This window comes from Chinchilla lanigera, unplaced genomic scaffold (assembly GCF_000276665.1).
Source record: "Chinchilla lanigera isolate Chin_1 unplaced genomic scaffold, ChiLan1.0 scaffold00013, whole genome shotgun sequence".
NCBI lineage: Eukaryota > Metazoa > Chordata > Mammalia > Rodentia > Chinchillidae > Chinchilla > Chinchilla lanigera.
In genome coordinates, this window is record NW_004955414.1 from 1,522,546 (window position 1) to 1,550,461 (window position 27,916).

The 27,916-nt window shown below is 40.3% G+C and overlaps 1 protein-coding gene across 2 annotated transcripts in view; it reads right to left on the reverse strand.

Annotated features, from left to right (window-relative positions):
- Fat3 (FAT atypical cadherin 3) overlaps positions 1-27,916 on the reverse strand; it is a gene marked incomplete at its 5' end in the record, with an annotated part of 616,828 nt that overhangs the window by 55,459 nt on the left and 533,453 nt on the right. For both annotated transcript variants that reach the window (XM_005379721.2, XM_013512035.1), the window contains 5 exon segments: positions 264-461; positions 3,695-3,838; positions 4,754-4,891; positions 6,713-6,927; positions 9,429-9,818. In XM_005379721.2, coding sequence (XP_005379778.1) covers positions 264-461; positions 3,695-3,838; positions 4,754-4,891; positions 6,713-6,927; positions 9,429-9,818 — 1,085 coding nt within the window.

Here is a 27,916-nt window from a genome sequence, read left to right on the forward strand (position 1 = left end):
TAGATTTAGGCCTAGTAACTGTCTGCTGGGTGTAAGCAATAGAAAAGTCCATTCTGAACAGTGACGCTTCCCTTCCTTCCTGTTCAATTTCACACACAGAGGCCATTTTTATTGGTGTGAAACTGAATTTGAGTTTGAAAGGAGAGCATTCCTTCATAGTAAGGAATAATGGTGACCTGCTGAACAAACAAAATTCAACCACATGAGAGAAAGATGCACTAGAGAGAAAGGCAGTCTAAAGTGGATAGAGAGTAAAGCCATACCTGAACACACAGCACATATTCTGGAGAATCCGTGTGCTGGAAAACCACTGCTGACCGAAGGATCCCATGAGGATCCAACACAAACTCCTCCTCTTCGTTTCCCGACAAAATAGAAAATGAGAAGGGAGGCCCATTGTGGAAGGAATCTCTGTCTGTCACCACCAGCTGCAAGATGCTGGTCCCCACTGGCTTATTTTCCTGCATGAAAGTATATAGTGAAAAGGAAGATAAAATTACATCTCTCTTCACATTAAAATAATAATAAAAAAAGCCTCTATTGTGGATGGAGAGTGCTATGATAGAAAACCAGGCTTTCAGTGGAAGGGATTCCCTGTGATATTATCTTGTCTTTGAAAGCATACTGGCCTCTGCCAGCATCATATTTCCCATCTGTGGCTACCTCCCCGCTACTCCCCCTTGACATGGTGCTCCACAGGTGAGAACACAGGCCCTTGTTTGAGTAGCTGGTACTGTCCATCGATGCCATGGGATACATCTTGCTCTCCACTGGCTTGTAGAGCCCCTGAAGACTCTTTCCAACCTTTGTGACTGTGTTGAAATTCTCTCAGATCAACAAAAACTCATCTTCTTGGAATAGAAAGGCATTCCTCACACGTATCACAACCCAAATTATGCTGATGCTTGAGCACCACTGTCACATAGTGTCACAACATCAGACATCTTGGGTAACATGCTGGCTGCTGCCCAGTCAATACACAAAGACATATGCCAGGAGGAGTATGGAACTTTTACATACACCCCCAGAACACAGTTTTGCCTTGTGAGAGAAAGCAGGTAGAATATTTCTCAACTTCAGAGTAAAGAGAAGAGAATCTTCAACTTTGTCAGAATTATTGGAAACCCAGGTACTATTATGTAGTCATTATTTTGCAAATCTTTCTACTTTTCCCTCCTCTTGGGAAAACAACGACTCATTTTAGCTTCTTCTTGGGTCAGAAGTTATCTTCACTTTGAAAGTGCTGGATTAAATTCTGTGGCTCAGGCATAGGTTTCCCTGCCCCATTGTTTGGACCTCAGCATTATCCAACCTGCACTGGTCTGCAGTCAGCTGAATGTTCAGGCTCCTCACAACATTGATTTAAGGGAGTTTGGTCACAGAGACAATGACCGCTGCAGGCCCAATCAAGTTTTATGTGCTGAATTTGTCTGAATGAAAGCTACGTGTTGGAATGAAGAAGTTATTCTGGGATGGGGAAGGGAGGTACCTATTTTAATGGAGAAAGAAAGGAGAGTCTCCCACACCCCACTCTGAAGATATCAATATGTAATACAACAACCATTGTTAATTTCCTACAACTTTGTCTGTAACTCTGTATTGTTTGTATTATTCTTATACTATTTTGTAAATGGATGTCTGTTTGTTAACATGTTTTCCTTTTTTAAAAATAAAAAAAAAAAGAAAGGAGAGTCTCAAAGGCCTCTTATTAACTCCTTCTCACAAGCACCTCTTGGTACTAGAGGTGTCTATTAGAACTAGACACGGCGTCCTCTTGAGCCCGCCATGAGACTGCCTCAGCTCAGAGAAGATTTACTCTTTCACAGTGACCACATACTCAGCACTGCACAAAACAAAAGATTTATTGCTTTATTTGCGTACTCTATAAAGGCTGTTTTCTCCACAGAGAGAGGAAGAGAATGAGAATGTGTGCCCTTGGGGTTACTACCTGAGAAAGCAGGGTGTAAAGTACCACAGGGAGGCCCAGTTCTGGGGAGAGGAGACCCAGCCACCACTCACAGGCTGAGACTTGTGTTCTTTCACCACTGATGTCCTGTTGTGCATTTGAAAATAGTCTGTCAGGCTGATAGATGCACGCTATAAAGCTGAATGTTGAGTAGGCAGAGCCCATTTATTTTGGGTAAAGCATACGGTGGTGAAAAGACAGAGAGAGTGAGCTCTCTGGTGGATGACAGTCACTGACACAGCAATCTGAGAGAAAGAAATGGAGGACAGTGAAGGCTCTGGTTGAAGCAGCACAGTGATCGACACTCACAGCTGCTGAAAGACACATCAGAGGAAGGGAAAGCAAATTCTCCCAGGGAGGAGCAGCACTGTGCTAACAAAGGGCTGGGGACAAGCGGATGGCTGCTTGCTTCACGACTACCTCTAGGCCTGGTTTCTCGACAATTCAGCAGACTGGGAGCAGGAGAGAGGAGCTGTAAATGGTCAGACTCCACAACTTTAAGGTTATCCCAGAGGGCTCTCAAGACTTGGCCCACTCTCATCTTTCCTTCTACCTGCAAAGCCCTGGATGATTCTGAGACCAAACTGGAATCAGTATCTGTGCCAGGACACATCAATTTCTATCTAGTCCAAGTCCTCCACAGTACTCTTAGGATGGATTTCCCAGTCCTTCTAAAGTTGGGCTTTTAGCCTCTAGAAATATTGGAAAGTAGATAGAAGAAGCTCAGCTTCTGGTACTGAGCTCATGACATATCTTGTGAATAAAAAAATAAATGGAAAGGAAATTCATTCTCTCTGAGAGCAGAACTCCAGCAGTATGTTACTTTATCTTGAAATCTAATTTTAAAGAGCAGATGTAGTTAAAGTGCCATACAAATTGCTTATGGAACATTAATTTTAATGAGTAGCAGCTCTATCCTGATGACTAACCTCCCTTTGACTGATGAGATGGTTCATGTCAATCTCCCTCCTCTGACAGAATAGCACAAAATTGGTTAAAGATAGTCTGGCATTATGAAAAGAGAGGATTTTTTTTTTTTTTTCAGGAAACCAACTCAAGTTCAAATTCTGACTCTGCCACTCATCAGCTATATGGCCTTGAATGAACGACTTGACCTACAACTGTAAATTGGGAGTTAACCCACAATGACCCTTCACAGATTGCTGTAGGGACAGATTGTGTACATAAAGCATCTAACATTGAAAGAATCTGGTCCTTGCAACTTCTTACTAATATTTATTCATCAGTTATGTCAGAAGAACCAGGCTCTTTTCATACCTGCTCTGTGAATGGACAAGTAGATATTAAGTAATAATAACAAAAGGTCTAATGAGTGCTATGGTCTGAATGTCTGTGTCCTCCTCAACTTCATTTGTTGATAGAAGATTCTCAATGAAACAGTATTCAATGTAAGATCCACTGGGAAAGATTAATGTTCTCATAAAAGAGGTCCAAGAATTTGTTAGCATTTTCTACCTTTTGAAGACACAGCTAGATGTCAACATCTAGCAAAGACCAAGTCTTCATCAGATAGAGAATCTGATGAAGTTTGCTATTAGACTTCCCAGCCTCCAAAACAGAAGCAATAAGCTTCTGTTGTTTATAAATTACCTAGTCTAAGTTATTTTGTTATAGCACCTCTAACTCACTAAGACAATGAGTAAACCACATCAGAGGACAGAGGCTGAATTCATACATACAAGTGCCTTACAGTCAAGATTTGCTTACCTGAATCACAGCAGTATAGTTGGCAGGTGTAAATACTGGGCTGTTGTCATTCACATCAGAAATATCAATGTTGACAGTTGCAGTTGACGACATTGCAGGAATTCCACCATCTACTGCCTGGACAATTAGGGAGTATCCAGACACCTGTTTAGGCACAAGGAGGTGATGATAATAAGTGTGGTGCTCCCTTCCTTCTGTGTACACTTAGATAAAATGCAGATGCTGGCCCTGCTTTGGTAAAAATCAACCACTTTCACCTGATTCTCTAGACCAGGGTGTCTTAACGCCTTCACTACTGGCATTTAGGGCTGGATAATTCTCTATCGTTGGGACTGACTTACATGTTGTAGGAAAAAGCAGCATCCTCTGCTTCCACCTACAAGCAGTCACTATCACTCTCTGCTCAGTTTTGACAATCAAAAAATGTCTCCAAACATTCACTATTACAACAATGGCTCTGGGCCTTTGCTCAACACAATAGTTGCCAGTACTGACCTATCTTGTCTCTTTTAATATTTCTGGCATTATGGGAATATATCACCCAGTGGATCCCATCTACTTTTGTAATATCATTATTATGACATTGGTTTCTATATTTAATTTCTCTTTGAAGACACATATTTTTGGTCAAGAAAGACAATGTTCAGAAACTTAGTTTAACCTTAGAGAAATTTTCTGGATTTTCTTTCTGACCTATATGCCTTCAGTGATCTTTTTGTATCTGCCTACCTAGAGCTGAAGTTGCTCATGAAATCAGTACCGTATATACTTTTCTGTCCCTTGCTCTAGGAAGGACTGACATTCAAATGACCCAGAAAGATACATACATATCTTTTCCTTAAAACCTTTATCAATAAGAAATTTCTAGTAGCTATTATTGGCAGAAAATTCTTTTAAAAATCTAACCCAAATACTTCTTTCTGCTGTATTGTATCCCATCCCTATTTACTCTTTTTTAGAATAGAGAATCTTGTTCTTTACACTTCTGCAACCTGTACCAGTGATTCCAGGGAAGGGGTAGATGTGGGATGGGAAGGGAGCTGACCCAAACGAGCTTACCCGTTCCCGGTCCAATTTCTTCTTAACCTTCACAAGTCCCAAGACAGGATCCACAGTGAACTCATTGTCTCGGTCTCCACTCACAATGGAAAAGTGGATCTGTCCATTAGGCTGGCTGTCTACATCTTCTGCGATTAGCTTCACAGAAAACAAGCAAAACAAAAGTAAGATTTGACTCCAGAGAAAAAAGGGTTATTATTAGAATCCTAAGTCTGACAGTCCCTAGGACCTCTGCTCACCAATGTCAGTGGTCAGCCTTAAGTGGAAGAGATGATGGATGGACGCTGGAGCCCCATTTTGGTTTTTTGTCAATTTCCACCTGCTTACAGCCTGATACTTATTAGGCTTGATTTTCCTCACATTTGAAGACAGTGAAAATGGAGCCAAAGCTCACTGATGGGGATGTTCCTATGATTCCTTCTCAATTCTCTAAACAGTGGTCTCTGTTACTGAGTTGGACATTCTTCAAACCCACACATCTCTACATAAGGAATAACAGGAAAGCTCCCCTTTATCACACAACAAACGTGATTGCTAATCGGTAAGTGTTATGGTTTATGTCTGTGTGTCCCCCCAAAGCCTGCTGTGGCCCTGGGCAGGCTATTAGAGTTTGAATATGGGTGTGAGAGCTGCACCCGCCCTGGAGTGGATAGTTTGCATATGTAAGGGAGAGGAAGAAGCTGCTTGGGGGCATTCCTCCCCCATTCCACCCTGGTGAGTGCTTGCAGGTTAGCTGTGTGCTGCTGCCCTGAGATGCAGCTCTCTGCAATGTGCCACTCTGCCTTATAATCTGCCAAGTACGGATTAAAACTTCCATGAACTGTAAGCGAAATAAACCTTTCCTTCCTTAATTTTGGGCGTCAGGTATTTTGTCCCAGCAGCGAGAAAAAAGTAACCAAGACAGTAAGGTTGGGATTTACCAGCATGGACAGAGTCTTGTACTACTCAGGAGGCTCAGAAGGCCTGGAAAGTCTATGTGATGTGTAAAGAATGAACAGTCATCCAGAGGAGGGTTGCAGATACAACCTGAGACTGCGGGAACTACAGAACAGATAGACACATAGGTGCGTGGATGGATGGATGAGACTTGCCCAACTTTTAAGAGTCTGTAAGGACAGCAAGCAAGGTTCTCACTGTTTCTAAAATGTAATTTGTGGGGCTGGGGATTTAGCTCAGCGGCAAAAGCGCCTGCCTGGCAAGCGCAAGGTCGTGAGTTCGGTTCCCGGTACCAGAGAAAAATCAAAATCAAAAAAAATTAAAAAAAAAAAAAAAATGTAATTTGTAGTCTCATGGAACCTGGGTTCTCAGAATACTGGGCTTATTCTTCTAAGTGTTATTTTAAAAAAAATACTTCATGAAGGGCTCCTATAAGACTGGGCAATCTCAAACTTACTCCCATTTATAGCTACCCTACTCTGTGTATGTGGGGGTGAGAATTTTATTCTATATTTAGTCACCTATTAATTTATTAAAATATAAAATGGCAAATTAGAGTTGATATATTTATGAAACACAAAGTGATGTCATGTTTTATGAAAACCATGGAGAGAAATTAAATGAAAAATTAACATATCTATCACTTCAAATGCTTATTATCTTTATATTGAGTTCAAAATATACAATACATTCTTTATTCACCATGTTGTGTAGTGGAGCTCAAAAAAAGAAGAGTGATCTTCTATATACCCAATAGCACCATCCAAATTCACAAGTGAGTAGAAACCATCATTAAATGTTCATGTCATGGTCTGTCTTGGTTTCTTGAAAAGTATGCTTTTCTGGTTGAAAAGAGTTTATTAATCATTTGTGCCTTGATATAAATTAATCTTTCAGGTTCTTTCTAATGCACAAACTGGAGAATAGATCACTGCAAGATGCAGATCTGACTGGCATTCTTGGAGACACAAGGAAGAACTGTGAAGTCAAACTGTGAAACATCTAGACACCCCTGTCACCTACCAAAATGACAGAGTCCCCCACCATGGCATCCTCACTGATGACAGCACTGTAGACATCTTGGCTGAACTTGGGAGGGTTGTCATTCACATCTGTGAGGTTGATGCTGACAGTGGCTGCAGCACTGAGAGCTGGGGTTCCCCCGTCTTTAGCTTCCACAACCAGGTAAAATCTTTTGCATAATTCGTAGTCTAGGGCTTCAGAGACAGAAATACCCCCTTTGAACAAAAATGAGAAACTTTAGGTTTGACTTGGGAAAAACATTGGTCATCTGTTCCATAATTGTGGTCATATTTGTAATAAGACTTTCAGCCAGGAATTACAAATATTCAGGATTTTACTTAATGTCCCCCTGGAAGCATTCCAGAAGTCTGATTAATGTTATCAGTTAAAGCACAGCTATACATCAAATACAATACTAAAGCAGAAAAATCTTTGTAAGTTTCTATAACAGTTTCTTTTCTTAGATATATCTCTGACACAGCATGAAAATCTCTGCTTCTGTATCTCAGGAGTAGGGATAGTGACAAGCACCTCTGATAACTTTCTCTTGATTTCAAAACTCAAGAAGACTAAGAATGAGTTGAGATGTGTGGATGTGATTGTATGACACTGCTCCCTGTCAGCGTGTAAATACCTGTAGACTTAAGCTGAATTTACTTAACCAGAAAGATCATTTGCCAAATTATAATGCATGTACATAAAACTACTATGGTGCAAAGAAGGGAAAGAATTCTGGAAGCTCAAGGTGTAAGTGACATAAAGCCAAAAGAACTACCTGGGAATCAGACAACCCAGTAGTCAAATATCAAGTTTGAGTTCAATATCCACACTTACAGAGTATAGATGGTAATCCCATATCGCAGAATTATTAAAATTAAGTAAGTAAAGTAAGGAAAAGTAGCTAGTTGGGTGCCATCTCTCGGAAGAGCTCTATGAGTGCTACGTAGGTCTTATCTCAGCTTATCCTGGTGAGGTGATTCAGTCCTATGTTCTGCAGCTGGTAGCTGGTCATTGTACAGCAGCAGAGCAGTTCTCAAGGAAATTTGCCTTTCTCTCAACTGGAAACAGGAGGACAGATGAGAAAGTCACAGCTATACACAAAATGGAGAACTTGCTAAGATTGCCAATAGGCTCCTACCTTTTCATACCAATAAATCATACCAATAACAAGAGCCTTTCTCTTTGAGGAATGAAATTTTCTTAGCTCTTATACCCCAGTGCTTTATTTTGCATCCTAATCTTGCTATCCAGCACCAAATTTAAATACTACTTAACTATTTCCCCATGGTGTTTATATACAATGGTTGTAACTAGATAGGCAAAAGTTAACACATATTTAAATGAAGGAAACCCCAATACATTTTAATTTGAAATAATGACCTTAATAAACAGAGATATTGCTGTGAAAAGAGATACTGCTAATGCAGTTCCTCCATCAGTATTTCTATCCACTTATAATTTAGGGTAAGCACAGTGTCTCCTGCACTTTTTGCATCTCATCAGTTAGTAGTGCTATATTATATCAAGGTTGGAACCAGCATTCCAGAGTCAGGAAGATCTGAGTTCAAACCCTGAATAACCTACTTATTAACAGTGGACACTGGGGAAGTCATTTACCTTCTACGGATTTGTCTTTCCCAGCTGGAAAATGTGAGGAATATCTAAAGATTTAATAGGAATTGAGCATATTTGCCATGTTAAAAACACATTGCTAACTATGCAAACTTCCTTGTAGGTGCTGACTACCCAAAAGAGAGCGTATCTTCTTTGCCACCTTGCTTAACAGGTACATAGTACTTAAGTGATGAGGGACATAGATTCAGAGGCGGGAGACGGAAAAGACTTCTTATCTGAAAATTGGGAACTACCTTGACTATTTATGGAGGAATCAGTAAACAAATGAGAATACACGTGAAAGGGATTTTAAGCAGAAATCCAAACAGTAGGAAAATAAAGAATGAGTATGTTTAGTTTTTGAAGGATATCCAAACTTCTTTCTTGAATTATGATTTTATTTCCCCAAATTGCCTTTATGACTAATTAACTTGCTGATGAAGAAAAGGACTAACAGCTCTCCTGTTCGTTTGAGATTTATGCAACTTTTTCCTAGATGATGCTGCACAGAGTTTGAAAAGAGCATAGCAAGGAATGATGGTAGTGTGACTAAGAAGAGTGAGCAGGGTTCAGGTGCAGCACCGTTTCCAGTCCACTGAGGAGTCTACTTGGGGTTCTGGTTTGGGAAGGCCTGCAGGTCACCATGCAGAGCACAGTCGGTGTCTGTCTTGGCCAAGGGCCAGGAGTGGTGTAGGTGAGTCAGTGGGAAGTGGAGGCTCATTTCCAGGAGCGCTTCCCAACACATGCAATAGGGTCCAAGTTGGGGTTGGGGGAGAGATGCAAACAAATTCTTTTGCTTGGAATATGAACACTGCTTTGTCTCCACATTGAGGAAGCATATGAGTGCTTCCAAGTCCTCCGGAAGTCAATTTGAGAGTCAAGCATTTGCCAAGTAGGCCTGTAACTAGAAGCTTGAAATTTAGCAGGAAGCAGTGCACCAGGTGTATCCTGGGTCTGCATGAAAATCCTGCCACCAAAACACTTTCTTTTTCTGTGAAGGAGGGAGAAGGAAAAAGAGCCTGCCAAGGATGGTGGTTTGAGTGTTGAAAGGAGAAGCAGGATACAGTGCAGCCTTGAATGCAAATATATTGTGATTACCCACCTGTCTTTGGATTGATCCTAAATTTTCCCTGTTCATTTCCAGACCGGATAAGATATGTAATCTCAGCATTTGTACCAATGTCTTTGCTGGTGGCAAAAACAGCTAGAACTTGGGTGCCGGGAGAGGTGTCCTCAGGCACTGTCACCAGGTAGTCCCTCCTCTCAAACACAGGTGGGTTGTCGTTGATGTCCAGGACAGTAATAGTGACAGTGGCAGTAGAGGAAAGGGACTGTCCCGGACTCTGGTCGGTGGCTCGCACACTGATGTTGTAGGAAGACTGCTGTTCTCGGTCCAGTGGCTGCTCCAAGATGATGATACCAGACGTGCTGTCGATGGAGAAGAAGCCATTGGCTGAGAACGCCAGAGAGTACAGCACCTTCCTGTTGACGCCTGTGGGAGATAACACAAGAAGGTGAAGGCCAGGAACACAACCAGGTGCTCTGAACTAAAATATTACAGCTTTGTTGATTTCTGAAGGGTCACCAGGGAAAAACGGTCCTTACAGAAACAGTGATGGTCTCACAGAAATGTAAACTTCAGTTTGTAAATAACATACAATTAAATTAAAAGCTAAAGAAACTGGAAAAATATTGGCAACAAATATCAGAATTAATTGGTTATTCTTAATATATAGCCTCACCTCAGATCTTTAAGAAAAACTCTGAGATGCTCAGAGATACATGAGCGTCTTTTCTATTTTACCTTTTTGTAATGAGCTTTTAGCCATTACAATTCATAGGTGGAGAAATGGTAGCACCATTGTGACTATAAGTGCTCTTGAGATGGTCATCACTCAGAGGGCTCTTGCTATGACAACTATCTGAAAATACCTCTTGTGACTCATGGAACCCTTGAATATAAGCTGAGGACTAATTGTGTTTTTCCTAACACCTCACCAAGAAAGTAGACATTTGCTAAGAGTAGATGTTAAACATTTTCCTTCCCCAATGTATAATTTCCCTTAAATCTAAATTCCCAGCGAACTAATAAAATCGTATCTCTGAAGGGGATGACATAAATCTCATTATGTGGCTTTGACCAAAAGGTCAACATGGAGATCTTGCTCTTGGTTCCATTCCAGAGAGTTCCTTTTTCCCCAAAGTTTCATCATTTACTTTTATTTCTCTTTCCGAACAATCACTCAGTGATATATAAATATCAGCTCTGATTGTATTTGTGCTGAGGTTGCAAATAAAAGTGTTTTCTTTTTTTGCTTGCTGTCCCATGAAGTACAGGTCTAGAGCAGAGCTTTTAGGGTGCTTTCCGGTAGTTTTGGAGTGACACAAGATTAAATTCTCTGATGTAAGTTCTTAGACTGAAAATATGGGGGACTGTTGGGGTGATTGAGCTTGCACTGAAAACTAAGAGCCCTTCCTTGGTGTCAGAAGAGTACATGCTTTACAGGCTACCTCGACTGATTCGGCAGTCTCAGGACGCTGCTCAAAGTCATGAAGGTGCATTTATGGAAATACAGCAGTAATTGACATAAATACACAACATAGGTTTGCAAATCACACATATTCCCTACAAATCTGAATTCCACTGCAACATATGGTAGACTATTTTTGCCAATAAGAAGAGCAAGCAGGAGGGCAGGAAATGCCTATAGGATCTTTTATCTGACTGTGTTTTGACAACTATAAACCCATTTCACTGACACATAAACCAAGGGTTGAGGAACTTGTCTGCTGCCACCAGAAATTTGAGGCAGGCCTGAGAGATACCAAGCAAAGCCCTATTTTCCTTAGGTTCCTTGCTCAGTCCCCTTGGGGTTTTAGGGCATCTGTGCCTGGACAGTTAGCTTCTTCAGGCCCAAATATCTTTCAGGGAGGTAATTTCTGACTCACTGCTCTGGAACTGCTGAATTAGGAGCGGTAAGAAGTTGGTCGTCGGGCTCAGCAGCAGAAAGCCCAAGAGGAAGGAGCATTTAACGGCTGTGTGTGTTTGCTTCACTGAGACAGAGAGCTGAAGTCTAATTAAAAACATCACCTAGGTCCAGGTCTGCAGCTCTCTCTCCTGGCCTTATTCAGGAGCATTTGGCAGGGCTCTGATCCCTGAAGGAAGAGATACACTGTTCTGCAAGTTCCCTGCTCAGCAGGGCACCCCTGGTGTTGGAGTGCTGAGTTTACAAGGCTGACATTAATCAGCCACACAAAGACTACAGCTTTCCTCCGGGCAGATTCTGTTAATTTAAACTTGGTGACAGTTTTTCTGCTTTACCCCAGCAGAAAACCATCCCCCCTTCCAAGTCACTGACCCACACTCCACCCCCGCCCCACCTTCCCATAATTTTGCTTCTGACAGTATCTTGGGCATTCACATGAGGAAGAAATAGGAGATTTACTGTTTCCCTCACCTTTCTGTTACCAATCAGATGGAGATGAAAGCAAGACTAGAATAGAGGGGGAGGGGAGCTACTCAAACCAAAAAGCTTGCTAAACAGTATCACTTATGATTTGCTAGTTCTCAAGAAAATGCAAGACAAATTTAGAACGTATTAAAGCATTAATTCAGGAACAATGGCAATGATTTCAGTAATTTCTAGAAATAAAGTCAGAAATGCAAAGGCAAATTCAGGGGCAATTCTCCTGGTGAGTCTTTGCAGGCGACGCAGTGCTGCTTCTGTTAAATGAATGCAGTTCATGTCACTAATGTGGGAACTTTCTATCCACAGAGGTTTGATAAATGCCATCCTTCAAGTTGCCATCCTTTTGCTACATAACTCGCAGAAAAGATGAACCCTGGCTGAACACTTGCTTGCTAATTGGTCTAATGCTCCGACTGTATGTCACAATGTGTTATACTAACGTATAACATTAACCCATCACTTTGTGTCTGTGTTTTTTGAGTATGTAATTCTCTTCTCCAATTTGAGTCTAATTTAATGAGTGAGGATGGAGCTACTTAACTTCTTAAAATGCTGAAATTCTGGGCTACCAAAAGAAGTTTGACTTTCATTATAAGAGAAGTTTTTGCACATTAGCTGTTGCAAATGGAGTGGCAGCTCTTCAGAGAATTAAAATCAAGTAAAAAGAGAATGATTAAAATCCTTATTTGCTCAAAGGAAGTAATTGTGGCATTTTGTAAAGCAGGTTTGGGGGGAATAGCACACAGAAATTTCTGGTAGAGAAGCCTATGAAATCCTGGCATGAGTGGCCAACACATATATGTTTTTCTTCTTTGGAAGGTTTCCAAATGGAGACTAGGTTTCTTCCAACTTGGCCAGATGGAAGAATGGACATTTAGACATAGGACTATTCATACATAAAAGTTGAGGTTTAAAATGAAGGCTATGTGGTCCAGTACGGAAAGGCAGAAGACCTTGCTTTGAATGCCTGGGCAAAACAGCTCACACACGCGTATTTGGCAAAGCCACTTAACTTCACTGCGTCTTCATTGTCATACTGGGAGATGTCAGGTAAGGCGATATCTGAGATCATCTTCCAGCATTATGGTTCATTTTCAAGTTCACCAAGTATAGCCCGCCCCCTTTCTGTTTCCAGTGGACCTCTCCCATCCTCCCACTGTTCATTAAGTTGTTGGACTTGAGCCTAATGGGCTAGAATTAACAAAGCAAAAGTCCACATTAAGCTGGATTGTGATAAGTTATTGGAATCAGCTGGGTAAGAAGAAACTTAACCCAGCAATTCATACCATTCAGTTAATTGTTCAGGATCCATTGCTACAGCTTATACAAAGATGTATGCTACAGTAAGAAATAATCCCCAGTGCTAGGTTTATACCTGAGGATCTAGCTCCATATCAGAATGACTTAGCTTTATGTTTGAGATTGTTACAGGCATTAGAATTAGCCCCAAATCAAATCACAACGCTCTTCTGTTGGCAGGAATCACCATCACAGCAAATACGCCAGGCTTATTTTGATCTGGATTAAGAAGCATTTTCTTTTCCTTCTCAGATCTGCTCCTTAAGCCTAAGAAGCTGACAAGAGCTAAATGATGTTTGTTTTCACATCTTGTATTGGCAGCTGCTCTGATTCCCTCTCTAAAGGGCTTTGTTTGTGTCATTCACCTGTGTGCCCTCTGTTGCCTGCGCAGAAACTAGTCTGTAGGTGGCACCAAAAAATTCAGGGCAGTATTAAGTTCTTGTAAACTGGCTTTCACAAAGGGATTTGAATTCTTATAGAGCTGTTAAATGGGGAAGAAATAATTTCAATAAATTTTATTTATTTTTATATAAACTTTATTAAAGTGTCATAATTTACATATACTAAGATGAACATATCTTAAGGGCCCGGATCCTAAATTCTGGCAAATATTTACTCTTATGAACCTGATCACTCCCAAGGTGTAGAACATTTCAGTCATCCTGTAAGGACCTTCGTTTCACATTGATGTTATTTCTCTGACTCTCCATTCCCCAGGCCTTCTAATAACTTGTTTCTAAACCAGCATTTTCTCCTGTCTTTATTAATCAGTGCTTTAAATACCACACATATGTTTAGTTTTCAGTCTTCATGACCCATGCTTGGTGATTAAGTCATACTTTTATTTAAGCAGAAGGATTATCCTTCAAAGAAAAATGATAAATAAGGGGTTCTTGAATATATCATGGCATCTCTATGGTACAACCTTATCCTTAAAAGACAACAGTGTTTCTTTCGAGAGTGGAAGATTTCTATTTTTCTCACAAGGCACAAGCAATGTCCATTATTTAATGAGAATTGGCCAAGAGCCATTTGTTTGAGCACTGTTGGACTAAACTAGGGGACAGGGAGGCCAGAGATATCATCCTTAATTCCAGAGTTTAGCAGAGGAATTACTTAAACTAGCTAGTTCAGAGTACATCCCTTCCTTCCCAACTTTACTAAGACTCTGGGTCCAGGCCTTCCCCAGCTACTCTACATAGTTACTGCTGTGGTTTACTTGTACCCACCAAAACCCCTGCTGAAATTTAACCCTCATTGTAAGATATGCGGAAGTAGGCCTATTAAGAGGTTATTGAGTCATGAGAACTCTGCCTTCATGAATGGATTAATCCATTCATGGACTAATGATTTAATGGTTAATGGATTATCTCAAAAGCAGATCTATTATAAAAACCCGTTTGTCTCTGCCTCTTGTACGTACCCTTGTTGCCATGTGATACCCTACCCTGTTTTGGGATGATAGAGTCCCCACCCACAAGAAGACCTGTACCAAATGCAGTCCCTTGACCTCTCACTCTCCAGAAGCACTAGCTGAATGAAAATCCCCCAGTCTGTAATATTCAGTTGTAGTACAGAAAATAGGATACGATAATCACTGACTTCTTCCTTATAGATGGAAGCAAAACCTTGAGAGTAGTGATTTAGTCCTTCCCAGTCCCAGCTTACCCTGCAGTCATTTTCTGTTCCTTATCCTTTTGTTCTGTGCACTCCGGTTATACTCGAAGACATCATGCATATTAATTTTTCCTATGTGAACTTGTGTTCTGCCTGCTACTCAGTCTATTCTCCTTCTCTTGTTAAACTCCCATGTGCTCTTTGCAGACTCTTCTCTGGAAAAGCTTCCATACTTCCTTTCTCTAGTTACTCCCTCCCCTGTGTTCCTTAACATCATGTTCCCTCTGTTTTCGTACTACCATTAGTGATATCTATGTCCTCTCTCCCACTAGACTAAAGCAACGATGAGAGGAAGGAACTGTGTTGCATTTTTGTGTCTCAGTATTGAGTGTAGACCCTGGCACATGGAAAGTAGTGGATGCTGAACTGCAGTTGAAACAACCCGTGGGCCAGAGCTAGTAAGATCACCTGATGCAATAATGCATGACAGCATACGTACGCCTGCTGCAAATGTATGCTTTCAGGGGCCTCCAAAGGGTGAAAAAATCTAAATTATTTAATATTAAAAAATTCATGTAAGACACTGGTAGATATATTCAAAATTATTGTTAAACAGATGTCTAACATCTGGCAACTACTCAGTTGTTGTACAATGAGAACCAGTTGAATAAATTATGGCCTATTCATATCATGTATAGATAATGCTATGTATAATGCCAAATAATGTAAAAGAATATGCAATCACATAGAAATATGTTTGCAAGCCAGTGAAAAAAGTAGATTACAAAATAATATCTAGTTTAGTAGCCCATTTTTGTAAAGAAAAAAAAATAGCTGGAACATTAATCAAAATGGTAATCATGATTAAAAGTTGTTTATCCTTTTTGCTTAGCCTTCTAAGATTCATAAAGTGGACACAGAATGTGTTTATAATAAGAAAAAAAAAACTATTACAAAAATCATGTACACAGAAAATAATTTTGATTATCAATTTTGGAGAGCAATCTAGTTTTCAAGTTATTTTTCCAGACTAGTTTAATTCTAAACACGTATATCATTTGAAATAATTGTAGAATAATATACTTACATATTGTATGGATTTTTTTCTTAGGAATTTCCATTCTTCATTTAGTCCCTCCTTATTAAGATGTTGACATTACATTAAAAATTACTTTTGTCAAGGGTCTTATTATAAAATTATTTCAAGGAATATTTTTTTGAGACAGGGTCTTGCTAAGTAGTCCAGGCTGGCCTTGAAACTACTATGTAGTCCAGGCTGAGGCGATCCTCCTGCCTCAGCTTCCTAGTGCTGTGATTATAGGCCTGTACCACCACACCAGGCTCAAGGAATATCTTACAGCTAAAACCAAGCAATCAAAGAAAATGGGTACACTAAAGCTCTTCTGTTGTCCTCTGTGGAACGCAAACAGAATACCATTATAGTCAAGCAGTGCGGACTGTTCTTTCATTTGTCTTTTAGTTGTGCTTTTGGATGATATGAAATGAAACATAAAGTTGCTATGAGGAGACCCATGGAATTAACAATACTTTTAAAGTTAGCAATCACTGCACTTTTAAATAGACTCTCTAATTACTTCTATTTTAAGTGCCATTTAGAAGTCTTTCACTGTATGATGCCTGAAGCTGACACATTCTCTGGGTAGAATACCAACTCCTGAGGGCAGTAGCTCTTTGAGCTTTTGAGAAGTCCAAACAATATAGAAGGCAACAGCAGTTGTAGAGTCTTGGAGACCCTAATGACTGCACCAAAAATTTCCTGAGGAATTGCCAATTGCAGTAGCTGTCCTGCTAGGACTGACAATATGATGGTGGCTCTATGCAAAATAAAAATTTGAGGCTACTTTAAAAGCACACACACACATACACACACACACACACACATACACACACACACAGCCATAAGCAGAATTAAGTCAAGAATGGGCCTTTGAAACAATGGATCTTGTTCTGCTGCACAAGCTGCACAACTATAAGTCTGGCTGCTTTGCTAGGTGAGCCTGCCCTCTGTGATACACAGCTACAGCTAATCTCAGTACAACCTCTTCCAGCTATCCATAGTTTGGCATGATGCTGGGCTTGAGATATTTGAGTATAAGTAAATTAATTCACCCACTAGGTTCTCAAAAGTCCATGTTTATTAGTGTATAGGATGTCTGGGTTGGGCTGCTATCTAATAATCTTGCTTAAAATGTTTGCTATGTGGGCTGCCAAGTGTGACTATTATTGGATCAATTCATTCCTTCACCCAATAAATACTCAAAAATCCATGGAAGGCTTTGGAGATGCAAAGAAGTGTGTTCCAGCACCTGTCACCTCTCATACGTCTCAGGAGGAAAACCTGTACAGATATAGTCATTGGAGAGGGGTGGTCAAGGGAAGTTTCCCAGAGAAGAAAACCACTGAGTTGAGTCAGGAAGTAAAGACAGACATTGTCACGAACACTAAAGTGGACAAATGAAATAAAGAAAGGGCATTTCAGGTGATGGGAACACACATAAAGTTATGAATGCTGCAAAGCATATCCCCAGGAGGGTACAGGGTTCTATATTGCTAAGTTTTAAGTTTAGAATGGTAGGAACTGATATTAATTACTTTCAAAGCCAACTGCAAGTTAACAGAGATATTACAACCAATTATACCCAGAATAAACTAGAAACTAGACCTAAATTAATGAGGAAATTAGCAAAAAGGAAAGGTCAGAAGGTCCAAGTTGAAGAGGGTGTGTGGGTGGGAGGTACTTTGCAGTATGTGACAGATTATTAAAGGACTCTCCAGCAGATGACAGGCAGTGTAATCATGCTTGTCAGGGGCCCAAGAGCTGAAGTGATGGTGTGATCCTATGACAGTGCTGATGAACACACTCCACTGAGCCTCAGCACCACCTGGGGAGACACTAAGTCAAAACTTGGTGCCCTTGGAGTTTCTGCACAAAATGCTCAAGGGTGGGCACAAGTTCCACTGGCCATACGGGCTTGCTCAAATCAATCCTTATATTGCTGTGTTGGATCAGAAATGATCCAGTTTAGTAGTTCTGACATCTGTCACCAACCCATAGCCTCATCCACGATGAGGTGGGGCATACATGAGGGAACTTATGCAAAAACACCACTATTAGAGACCAGGGTTCTCTGCCAGTGCTTCCTGTGAGACTCCTTTCTGGAGGAAATTGCTGTTTTATTTGACAAATGCTTAGCAAGTATTAGATTTTTAAAAGTACAGTAGTAATATTAGTTCATATGTGTCAAAGCAAAGGTTCCTAGGTGAGTGAGGTGTTAGTCTATCTCTGATTTCCTGACTCAGATTTTGGAGATGGAGCTTTTGCCTCCTTGTTTACTTATTTAACCTGTTTATATTTTTAAAAGCCCTCAGGGAATTCAGATGCCCATCCAGGGCTGATAACCAGCATGCACAGTGGAAGGAGATATTCAGAGGGATTAGGAAACTAATGTAAATTCATACAACTAGTAAAGGATGGAATTGTTAACTAGGTTTCATCCCAAAGCCACTGCATGAGAGTACTTCCTAAAGTGACAGACTGATGTAAAAGCAATGGTAAGGTGTCATGGTCCTGCTCTCTGGTTATACGGACCACAGAAGGAGGCCTAGTACTGGTAGAAGGTAAAGAATTCAGGGAGGGGTTAATGGAGTCCCAGGGAACTTTGATTTTCATCTACTGTCCCTTAGACGGATGACTTGGGAGGAGCCACTTAACCTTTCTAAACCTCAATTTCTTCGTCTGGAGGTGGGAGTGCCAAGATCTCTACTTTCTTACATGTGTAAGTTCTTTGAGGTCTCTGGAGAAAGGCCTCAAATGTAGAATTATAGTTTTTTATATTTACAGCAGACAAAGGGCTTTGACCACAATGTCCTCCAGAGAATGACTTATATCTCTCAGTCTTCAGGGAGGATTATTTAATTTTTACTGACATTTTAGCAGTCCCTCAGCCACCTTCACAAATTTAGCACTTCAGAGAATTACAGAGCTTTGAAGAAAAGAAAAAAAAAACACACACACATTAAATTGCTGACCTATGCAGGTTAGAAGTAATCCTTTCTAAGGCATTAGGAAAAACAGACTATATGATACACTAGAGAAGATAGGCTGAATTCAGAACTGAGTCTCTCTTGAAATATTTTCCAGTAGAAAAGTCAGGTATATAGAAACAAGCATTGTTTGGACATGATGACATTTTTCATTTGTTTGTTTTTTTTGGTACTGGAAATCGAACTCAAGACCTTGTGTTTGCCAGGCAGGCACTGTGCCACTGAGCTATGTCCCCAGCCCTAACATTTTTCATTTAGATCCAGTTCTGCCACTAAATCATTTTGGGTAAGTCTTTTTGTCTCTAAGCCTCGATTTACTCTTCAGAAAAAGAATAATTTTTTTGGTGGGGGGGGGTTTGGTTTTTCTCCGGTACCAGGAACCGAACTCACGACCTTGCACTTGCCAGGCAGGCGCTTTGCCGCTGAGCTAAATCCCCAGCCCCCAGAAAAAGGATAATTTTGACTGGAAATTGTTTCAGAACCCTTAGAGGGATGACATCCTAAGATCAAGCAGGACTACAATTTTTATAGGAAGTGGGCCTTATACCTCAGGGAGAGTTCATGAATCCATGAGAACAGAAGCAAGGAGTAGCCAGCAACCATCACATCATCACCCACCTGCTACCATCTCAGAGTAGCTCTTCTCCCTGAGGGTATGCTCTGTTCTGATTGCCACTAATATTCATGAGATTCCATATTCTTCACAGGGTAGAAGATAATGGAAAGATAATGACCATGGTAGGGGATCCTTAAAGATATGTAGATATGATCCATGAAATTGCAGTAGTGTATTTGTTCTTTATTGGTGTGTGCTAAATTGTCCTAGAACCTAGCAGCATAAAGGATCAAATATCATTTCATCGTTTCTCTGAGTCATAATTCAGGTATAGCTTAGTAGCTGGTGAAGCTGGAGGCAAGCTGCAGACAGGGCTATGGTTTCATCTGATGGCTCAGGTGAGAGGGGATGGGGTTCCACTTTCAAGCTCACTCACATAGTTGTTGGTAAGTCCTTATGTCTCACCACGTGGGCCTCACACAGGGCTGCCTTATGATACTGTAGCAGTCAGCTGATCTAAGAGAGTAAGAAACAGTGCTATTGCCTCACCTGTGTTCTCTTAGATTTATACTTTAAAGCCTTAATCTTCAGTGAGACTGTGTTTAGAAATAAAGATCTGGGAGGTAATTAGGTTAAATGAGCTCATTAGAATGGGTTCTCATGTGACAGGATGAGACTTTATAAGAAGAAGGAAAGGAAGAGATTTTTCTCCCTCTTTCTCCAGCCACAGGCACCTAGGAAAGGACAAACGAGCACACAGTGAGTGGGCAGTTGCCTGTTACCCAGGCAAAGGGCCCTCGCTAAGACCTAACAAATCCTGGCACCCTGAATTTAGACTTCTGGACTCCAGGACTGTGAGAAAACTGATTTCTGTTGCTTAGGCCACCTTGTCTATGATATCTTGTTATAGCAGCCTAAGCAGAAAGGTACAGAGGCATTCCCAGGAAGGATGCCACTGCCTTTTTGATGACCCAAACATTGCCATATTTTGTGCATTATAAATGAATAAGCCCAGCCCACTGTCCAGAGAGCGGTGTGAGGCTGAGAAGGCCAAGGGTCATGTGACACTGAGGGTCATGTTAGAGACAGCTACAACGGGGACAAAATTGGCATCTTTATTTTCATTAACTTGTAACTGAATTTGGTGCCACACCACTTATCAACACAGGTTATGAGCAGCACTTGTGACTTTGTCACCAGTAGAAATCATGGATATTTTCATTTTATTGTATGGCTAATGCATATACCTCTATTTACCGGTATTTCAAAATATGAAAAAAAGGCTGGGGATATAGTTCAGCAGCACAGCACCTGCCTGGCAAGCACAAGGTTGTGAGTTTGATGTCTGGTTAAAAAAAAAAAATATGGAAGTTATTTGACCCATTCTGCTAGATCTTGCTATTTAATATATTAATGAAGAAATTCATGTTAGTATATAATAACCTTAGGAAGTACTTGGGCGAATTTAATTTGAAACCTTTTATATTTTGTTTCATAAACTGCAAAATATTATTCTGAGGAATGATCTGTAGGTGTCACTAATAGTTAGTGTGTTTGTGATTCAAAAATATTAAGAATTCCTAAGCAAGAGGTTCTCAGAATGTGGTTATGGGACTAGTAGCGTCAGCATTGCCAAGGAATTAGTCTCAGGTGCAAATGCTCAGGTCTGCTCCCAGGCCTCCTGAGTCAGAAGCAAGCAGGGGCTCAGCAATCTGTGTTGTAACAAGTCCTCCCTGTGACCTGATGCTCACCAACTCCTGAGAACCGCTAGGCGGAGTCTCTTCGGACTTTCCATTTCCAACCAGTTCCCAGGTGACACTTGTATTGTTGGTCTAGGGACCATTTTTTGACAGCTACTGCCTTGGACTATAGTGTCACTATCAGCTGCCTGTCTATTTGCCAACCCTCCTGAGGCCCCTTTCGTAATGTCTGCAGCCCTGCCACTAACTAGCTTATGGCTCAGGGCAAGATACTTCACTTTTTAGAGTTTATTCTCATATTAAATAGAATAAAAATGTGCTAACTTGCAGGATTGCTATGTGAGTGGAAATAATGAATCTAAACCCCTTGGCTCAATGCCTAGCATAGAATAGAAGCTAAAAAAGTAGATGTTAATAGCAACATTATGATTATTATCAGTTAAAGTTCTTATTAAGAACTATTATTGCTTGAGAGGGTTTGAGATTAGTAGTGAAGAGCCATGCAACTCGTCCGACATCAGGATAATCATGAAATGCTGCAGGAGTTTAAACTGGGGAGATCTTATTCTAGTAGCTTGCTGAGTTCAAAGAGATTTCTAATTCATTCTTGGGTGAGTCTCACACCAACCCTCTGAGGCTGACAAAGTGATGTATTATCATTTTCACATTATGAAAGAGGAAAGTGAAGCAGAGCTGGCCAAAGACCCACCCAAGGTCAAAGGACAATCACCTAAGGCTTTTCTCACACTGAGGTGGACTCTTGGCTACTGAAGGATGTGTCCTTTAGTGTAACTGGGGGCATCTCTGTGGCCGATCCATCAAGGAGGTGAGATGCTATCTTAGCTGGGGAAGAAGTGGCAAAATATTTGCATGTTTTCAATGTGGCATAGAGAGAACCAATTTTTTTCCTGATTCCACACACTGTCCTCCTCCTTGGTCTCGCAGAGATGCTGAAGACAGTGGATGCTTGAGAATTTACCTTTTCTTCTGGATGTACTCTTTGTTTGTTTAGTTCTTGATGTCCAGTGCAAAGGTGCTTTACTTAGCCAAGTCCTCAACCGAATGGAGTTGTAGAGAGTAAATGCTAAATATGGATTTGCTTTTCTTCGTGAAGGGTAATGATGGGAGATCTAAAATTAAACACTATCTTACACTAGGGAGACAATGTGATGTTTATACATGCACATCTGATTTATTTTACTTATGAGTATGGTCTCTAATTGCATCCATTTACCTATAAAAGCCTCAAGTGTATATTTCTTTATAGCTGAGTAATATTCCATTGTGTAAAAATACCATATCTGTTTTATCCATTCCTCAGTTGATGGGCATTTGGGTTGTTTCCAAGATTTAGCTATGACAAACTGTGCTGCTATAAACAGGGGTGCGCAAACATCACTGTGGTATGTTTTCAATTCTTCTGGGAAAATACCCAGAAGGGGAATAGCTGGGTCAAATGGGACCTCTAATCCTAGTTTTCTGAGGAATCTCCACACTGATTTCCACAGTGATTGAACTAGTCTACACTCCCACCAAAAGTGGAGAAGGCTTCCTTTTTTCCCACTGCCCCTCCAGCATTTGTTATTGGTTGATTTCTTGATGATAGCATTCTTTCAGGGTGAGATGGAATCTCAGTGTTGTTTTAATTTGCATTTCTTGAATGACCAATGTTATTGAACATTTTTTCATATATTTAATTGCCATTTGTATTTCTTCATCTGAGAAGTGTGTATTCATCTCAGATACCCATCTTTGGATTAGTAAATAAAATTCAAAATGTACAATAGATATTGTGAAAGGGAAAGAAACTGTTCAAAAGGAAAGAACAACTGGGATGAGGGAAAGGAGAAAAGAAAGAAGAAAGGAAGAAATATGCGCACACACACACACACACACACATACACATGCAAGACAGCTTAAGATAATTGTACTACTAATTTCTATTGGTTTACTGAAAAGAGCAGTTAATGCTAAATTTTTTTTTATCAATTTTGAATGTCTATATCTGGTAATCTGAACAACTGCTTTTAATATAACAATATGTGATATAATAACCATTGTTGATCTCCCATCATCTTGTTTTGAAATTCTGTATCATTTTTAATGTTTTAAAAAATGTTTTATTCTCTTTAAAATACAAAAAAATTAAACACTATCACAAAGAGCTGAAATTTGCTTTGGCCATTAAATCTGTAGTTCAGTGTCCAGAGCTCCAGGTACAGAGAAGTCAGCATCTCTGATTCTTATAAAACGGTTCAAGAAGTATGTCCTCAGACTCTGTCCCACGAAGATGCTTATGGTTTATAAGCACAGGGAACTTGATGTGCTTTTCTATCAGAGGTCCAGCATCTCCTGCTCAATGCTTTCCTAAGGATTCCTCTTAACTTGATGTTCTCTTTATGGGTTGCAACAAGTGGCCCTCAACAAAGGCCAGAATGAATCCAAAAAGGCAGGAAAATCCCTGGATATGCTCACTTAAAGTGGTTTGGTCAGAAAGGTCTCCTTCTAACCACCCTCAGTGATGACTGTCATGCGTGTTCCTCTCAGGTACCCACTGTGCTCCTCCTGTGTCAGGCACCGTGCTCTCAGAGCAGGTGGGAGTCCATGGCTCTGGGCAAGCCGTGCACTTCCGGTCACAAGATCCATTCTTTGGAAAAACAAGTTCATTCTGGCTTCTGCCTTATGAGAGCATGGCACAGGGACCATAATGCTCTATGCCTCATGAAATGCTCAGTTCACAAATTTCCAATATGGACAGAAGGCTTACATTATTAGAGCAACTGTCAGCCAGAATTAGAATGCCAAATGCAGGGGAAACACACACACACACACACACACACACACACACACACACACACACACAGAGTTAGGTGGAGATGGAAGGGTTCTGGCAAAAGACAAGTTTTGTTGATCTTTTGCCTGTTCTCCAGCTATTAAGGTAAGAGAAAAGGAATTATTGTGGGAGACTCAAACTTTTTCATATTTTCTATTAATGCAATTCACTCTACAGGTTGGGCACAGTCACGCACTTGAGCCCGCACAGAACCCACTGGGAGGCACTTCTCTTCCTCCTGTCTCGCCGACTTCCTCCTGCATTTCCCCTCACTGCTGCACCAAACCCCTGCAGTTCCTCTGGGAGCTAGGCAGCTGGCCTGCCGGCCCGGGTGGGAGCAGCTGACTGTGTGGAGGTGCCTGAGGTGAGATGTATGTTCCTACTACATTTTCCTTCAGCATTTTCCTTTTAGTTTATTCTTTTTTTTTCTACTGAATTTAGGATTTCTTTTTTTTATTTTAAAGAGAATAAAAAACAATAACAAAATAACAACATAGACAAAAACAAAACAAAGCAAAAACAATAAAAATGATACAGGGTTTCAGAACAGAATGATAGTTTATTCTTTTGAGTCTCGTTTTTTTCCCTTTCTGCCTTTCCCTCTCCTTTCATGTCTGAGGGCAAATGGTCCTCCTCTCCTTTGGAGGTTAATCCTCCCTGTCCGTCCAAGCAATGTCACCCTTGCCACCGCGCTGGGATCTTTCAGGTGCCCTTTCCCGCTTTCATCACTGAGGCAGAGACAATGTTTGGCTCTGAAGTCTCCCAACATCTTCCCCGTGTTTACCAGTTTCCCATGCAGCTAAGGGAGGCTATGAAACTACCTCTGGTGACAAGAGTCTCTCCCAAACTGAGCCAGCTAAGAGCTGGCATGCTCCCTTCATCCCTCCCTTCTGCTGCCGTGGTAATCCTGGAGGCCAAATGCCAGGAGAGTGGAGCTGACAGGATGGAGGAGACAGATTTCTAAGTCACTGGATGAACTGGTGACCTGCTCTTCACATGGTCAGGAATTAAGAGTAGTGTGCAAAGTCACTGAGAGTTTTAAACAGTTATCTTAGCCTCGCTAAATTTATTTTGACTAATACAAACCTCTTGTCTTGCTCTCCTACTACTCCATTTTCCCCTTCTCTATCTATCCAAGTTCAAGCCCATCCCTTAGGATCCAGCATAAATGCCGATACCATTTCCTTATCTGTCTCTGTTGAAAATTCATTGCTTATATTTTAATATCCCTAAAGGAACCTGGGCTAGCACTTTACATGTGCCATAGTCATCTGAATAATCCTTACAAAATCTGAATTTCTACTACAACATTTCTTGAATTTTTCTTAAAATATTCATTTGTGCGTATTTGTTTCCCATTGTGATTATGAAATCCCTGAAGGCAATATCGCCCCATTTTTCTCATGGTTCACAAACTTCTTAATTCCTGACTTCTTTTTAGAGACTCATAATGAAATTCCCAATGTGTTCCTGATTTTTCATTTTTCAGTTGGCACTAGGTCCTACTGTAGGTTGCCTATGCTATTTTCTGCTCGTATAGCTCCACCAATTAGAGCCCAGGGTTGAAATCTTGACCAGCCCATCTATCTTGCCATCAGCCCAGGCATTTATTCACATCTGCAGATTTCACATCTGAAACCTCAATCTGCCCCTCCTATAATTTTTTTCTTTTAAATCCCAAAGGCAGTTCTTTCATTTGGCCCTGGTCTTTCTCAGTATTTTCCTAGGAGAATTTTATCAATATTTTCCTAAAAGCTTTATATCATACCCTGATTTGCTTTGTTCCAATCCATTTTACAAGTTCTATCATGATAGCATTCCCTAAGCCCAGAATTGTTTATTCCATTTCTTTCCCACTAATTGAATTAGCTACATAATCCCTGGTCTTCCTGAGCAACCACAACCAAGCCCTTGTCCACTTTTCCTGTTTTATCTGTCTTTCTTCCTGGACTACATGACATTTCCCTGACCATTAATTTGGGCTACACTGCCTCAACTTTATTTTCCAGGTCTATGTCCTCCTGAATACATTGCTACCTAAGCCTGTTGGTGTCCTTTCATTACGGGAGCGCTGCCTTTCATGAAGAATATGAGTGCTCCCCAGCCACCCCCTTTACTATTGTATATGACTTGAGGTCTGGCACTACAGAATCTTCATCTTTTAGAGCCTTGCTGCTCCTTCTGTAGTGATTATTACCTAGCTGTTCATTAAATTTTGTTAAATCGCATGGGAAATAAATGTTCTGAGCTTGCACATTTCTCTGAAATCCCAAAAAGAAATTCAAAAACTTGCAGAAGATTTTTTACAAGAAAGAAATTGCTCATTAGAACATTTTCTTCCTTTATATTCCTTTTCCATAAGAGGAAAAATATGTCCTTTCACATCTCAAATACCTTAAAATTGGTCTGTTAACAAATTATGAACTATAGTATATTCTTCCAGCACAGATTTACATTAATTTTTGTGTTCCTTTAACTAAAATGTTCACAGATTCCTTGTTCTGATCCTTATCACAGCAGATTTCTTTTGATAGTTAAAGAACTCTCAGGGTTTGGAACCTGGGAAAAAAATCCCATTTCTGAAAGGTAGACTAGACCATAAGGTATTAACCTCTGAAAGGTCATGCATCAAAATTCTCTTCAACTTTACTGAAAAGATTAAGTTTGTATAAATTTTTGGTCTTGAAGTCATGTCAGTGGTTTATGGAATCGAGGATGCATTTAATCTTACAGGAAAAATAACAACTTCATGCTAAAATCTATATAGTTGGAATGCTATTTCTTAGTGCTCATAAAACCTGTATTAGAATTCTCTCTTTTTTTTTTTTTATTTTATCCTTGACCTACATGGTTACTCTACATCAACAGCATTAATGTTGTTCCATTATAAATGATTCATAGGAAAGAACTGTTTCATTAAAAGCAATAACATATCCTGGTACCGGAGAAAAACCAAAAACAAACAAACAAACAAAAAATAAAAGCAATAACATAGTTTAGAATTAGAAAATCAGGGTGTGGAGATGTAGCAACTCATAATATGGTTTTTGAACTCAAGAAATTATGGAATCAGATTTCAGGTTAGTATTTCTTTATCCTTTCTCTGCAAATTATAGTGACATATCATATGGTCAAATGCTGGTTGTCTTAGTCCATTTGGGCTGCTACAACAAAATATCTCAAGCCAATTAATTTAAAAACACCAGATATCTGTCACTTACAGCTTGGAGGCTGAAAAGTCTGCAGTCAGGTTTTGTGTCTGCATAGATGCTACCTTCTGTGGCAGAGGAGCAGACAAGCTCAAGCCTCTTTCACAAAGGCACTAATGCCATTCATGGGGCTCCATCCTCATGTCCTATTCAGTCCCAAGGGATGCACCTCTTAGTACCAACATATTGGGGGTTAGTTTAACATATGAATTTTAGAGGGACACAGATACTCAGATCACAGCACTGCTGAAATAATTATAACTTCAGGTAAATGAATATGCTCAATGAAACAAATTTCAAAAGCCAAGTATCTCTGCCATTAACACACATGGAGCAAATATTCCTCACTATGACCAAGAACTAATTAGATGACTTTGATGAATTACAAGAGAATTACAATGAGTAAGGAAAGGTTGCTCTCTAAATGTTACAAACTATGATTTTGTTAAAATAACATTTTGAAATAAGAATATTACAGATATGAAATAAGAATATTGTTAATGACTATCCTGAGGTTAGCGAGTGGGTGGGAGGTGGGCGTGGCTTTCAAGGGCAATCATGAGGGAGCTTTGCGGATGTATGCGATTGGGCTGCATGAAGCTGCGCACGTGATAAATTCACATATGCCCGCGCACTAAACCGGAACAGTCTCTGAGGACTGTACCTGTGTCGGTCTCCTGATTTCCGCGGTGCTTTTTAGTCAGGCAAGGCAGTGGGGAAAGGCCGCAAGAAGCGGAACTCAGTTTCCTGCCTACAGTTATTTGAAAACAAAACACTTGTATAGGTTTTGTCTTTTGCAATACTAAGGATCAAACTCAGGCTCTTTTCATGCCAGGCAAAT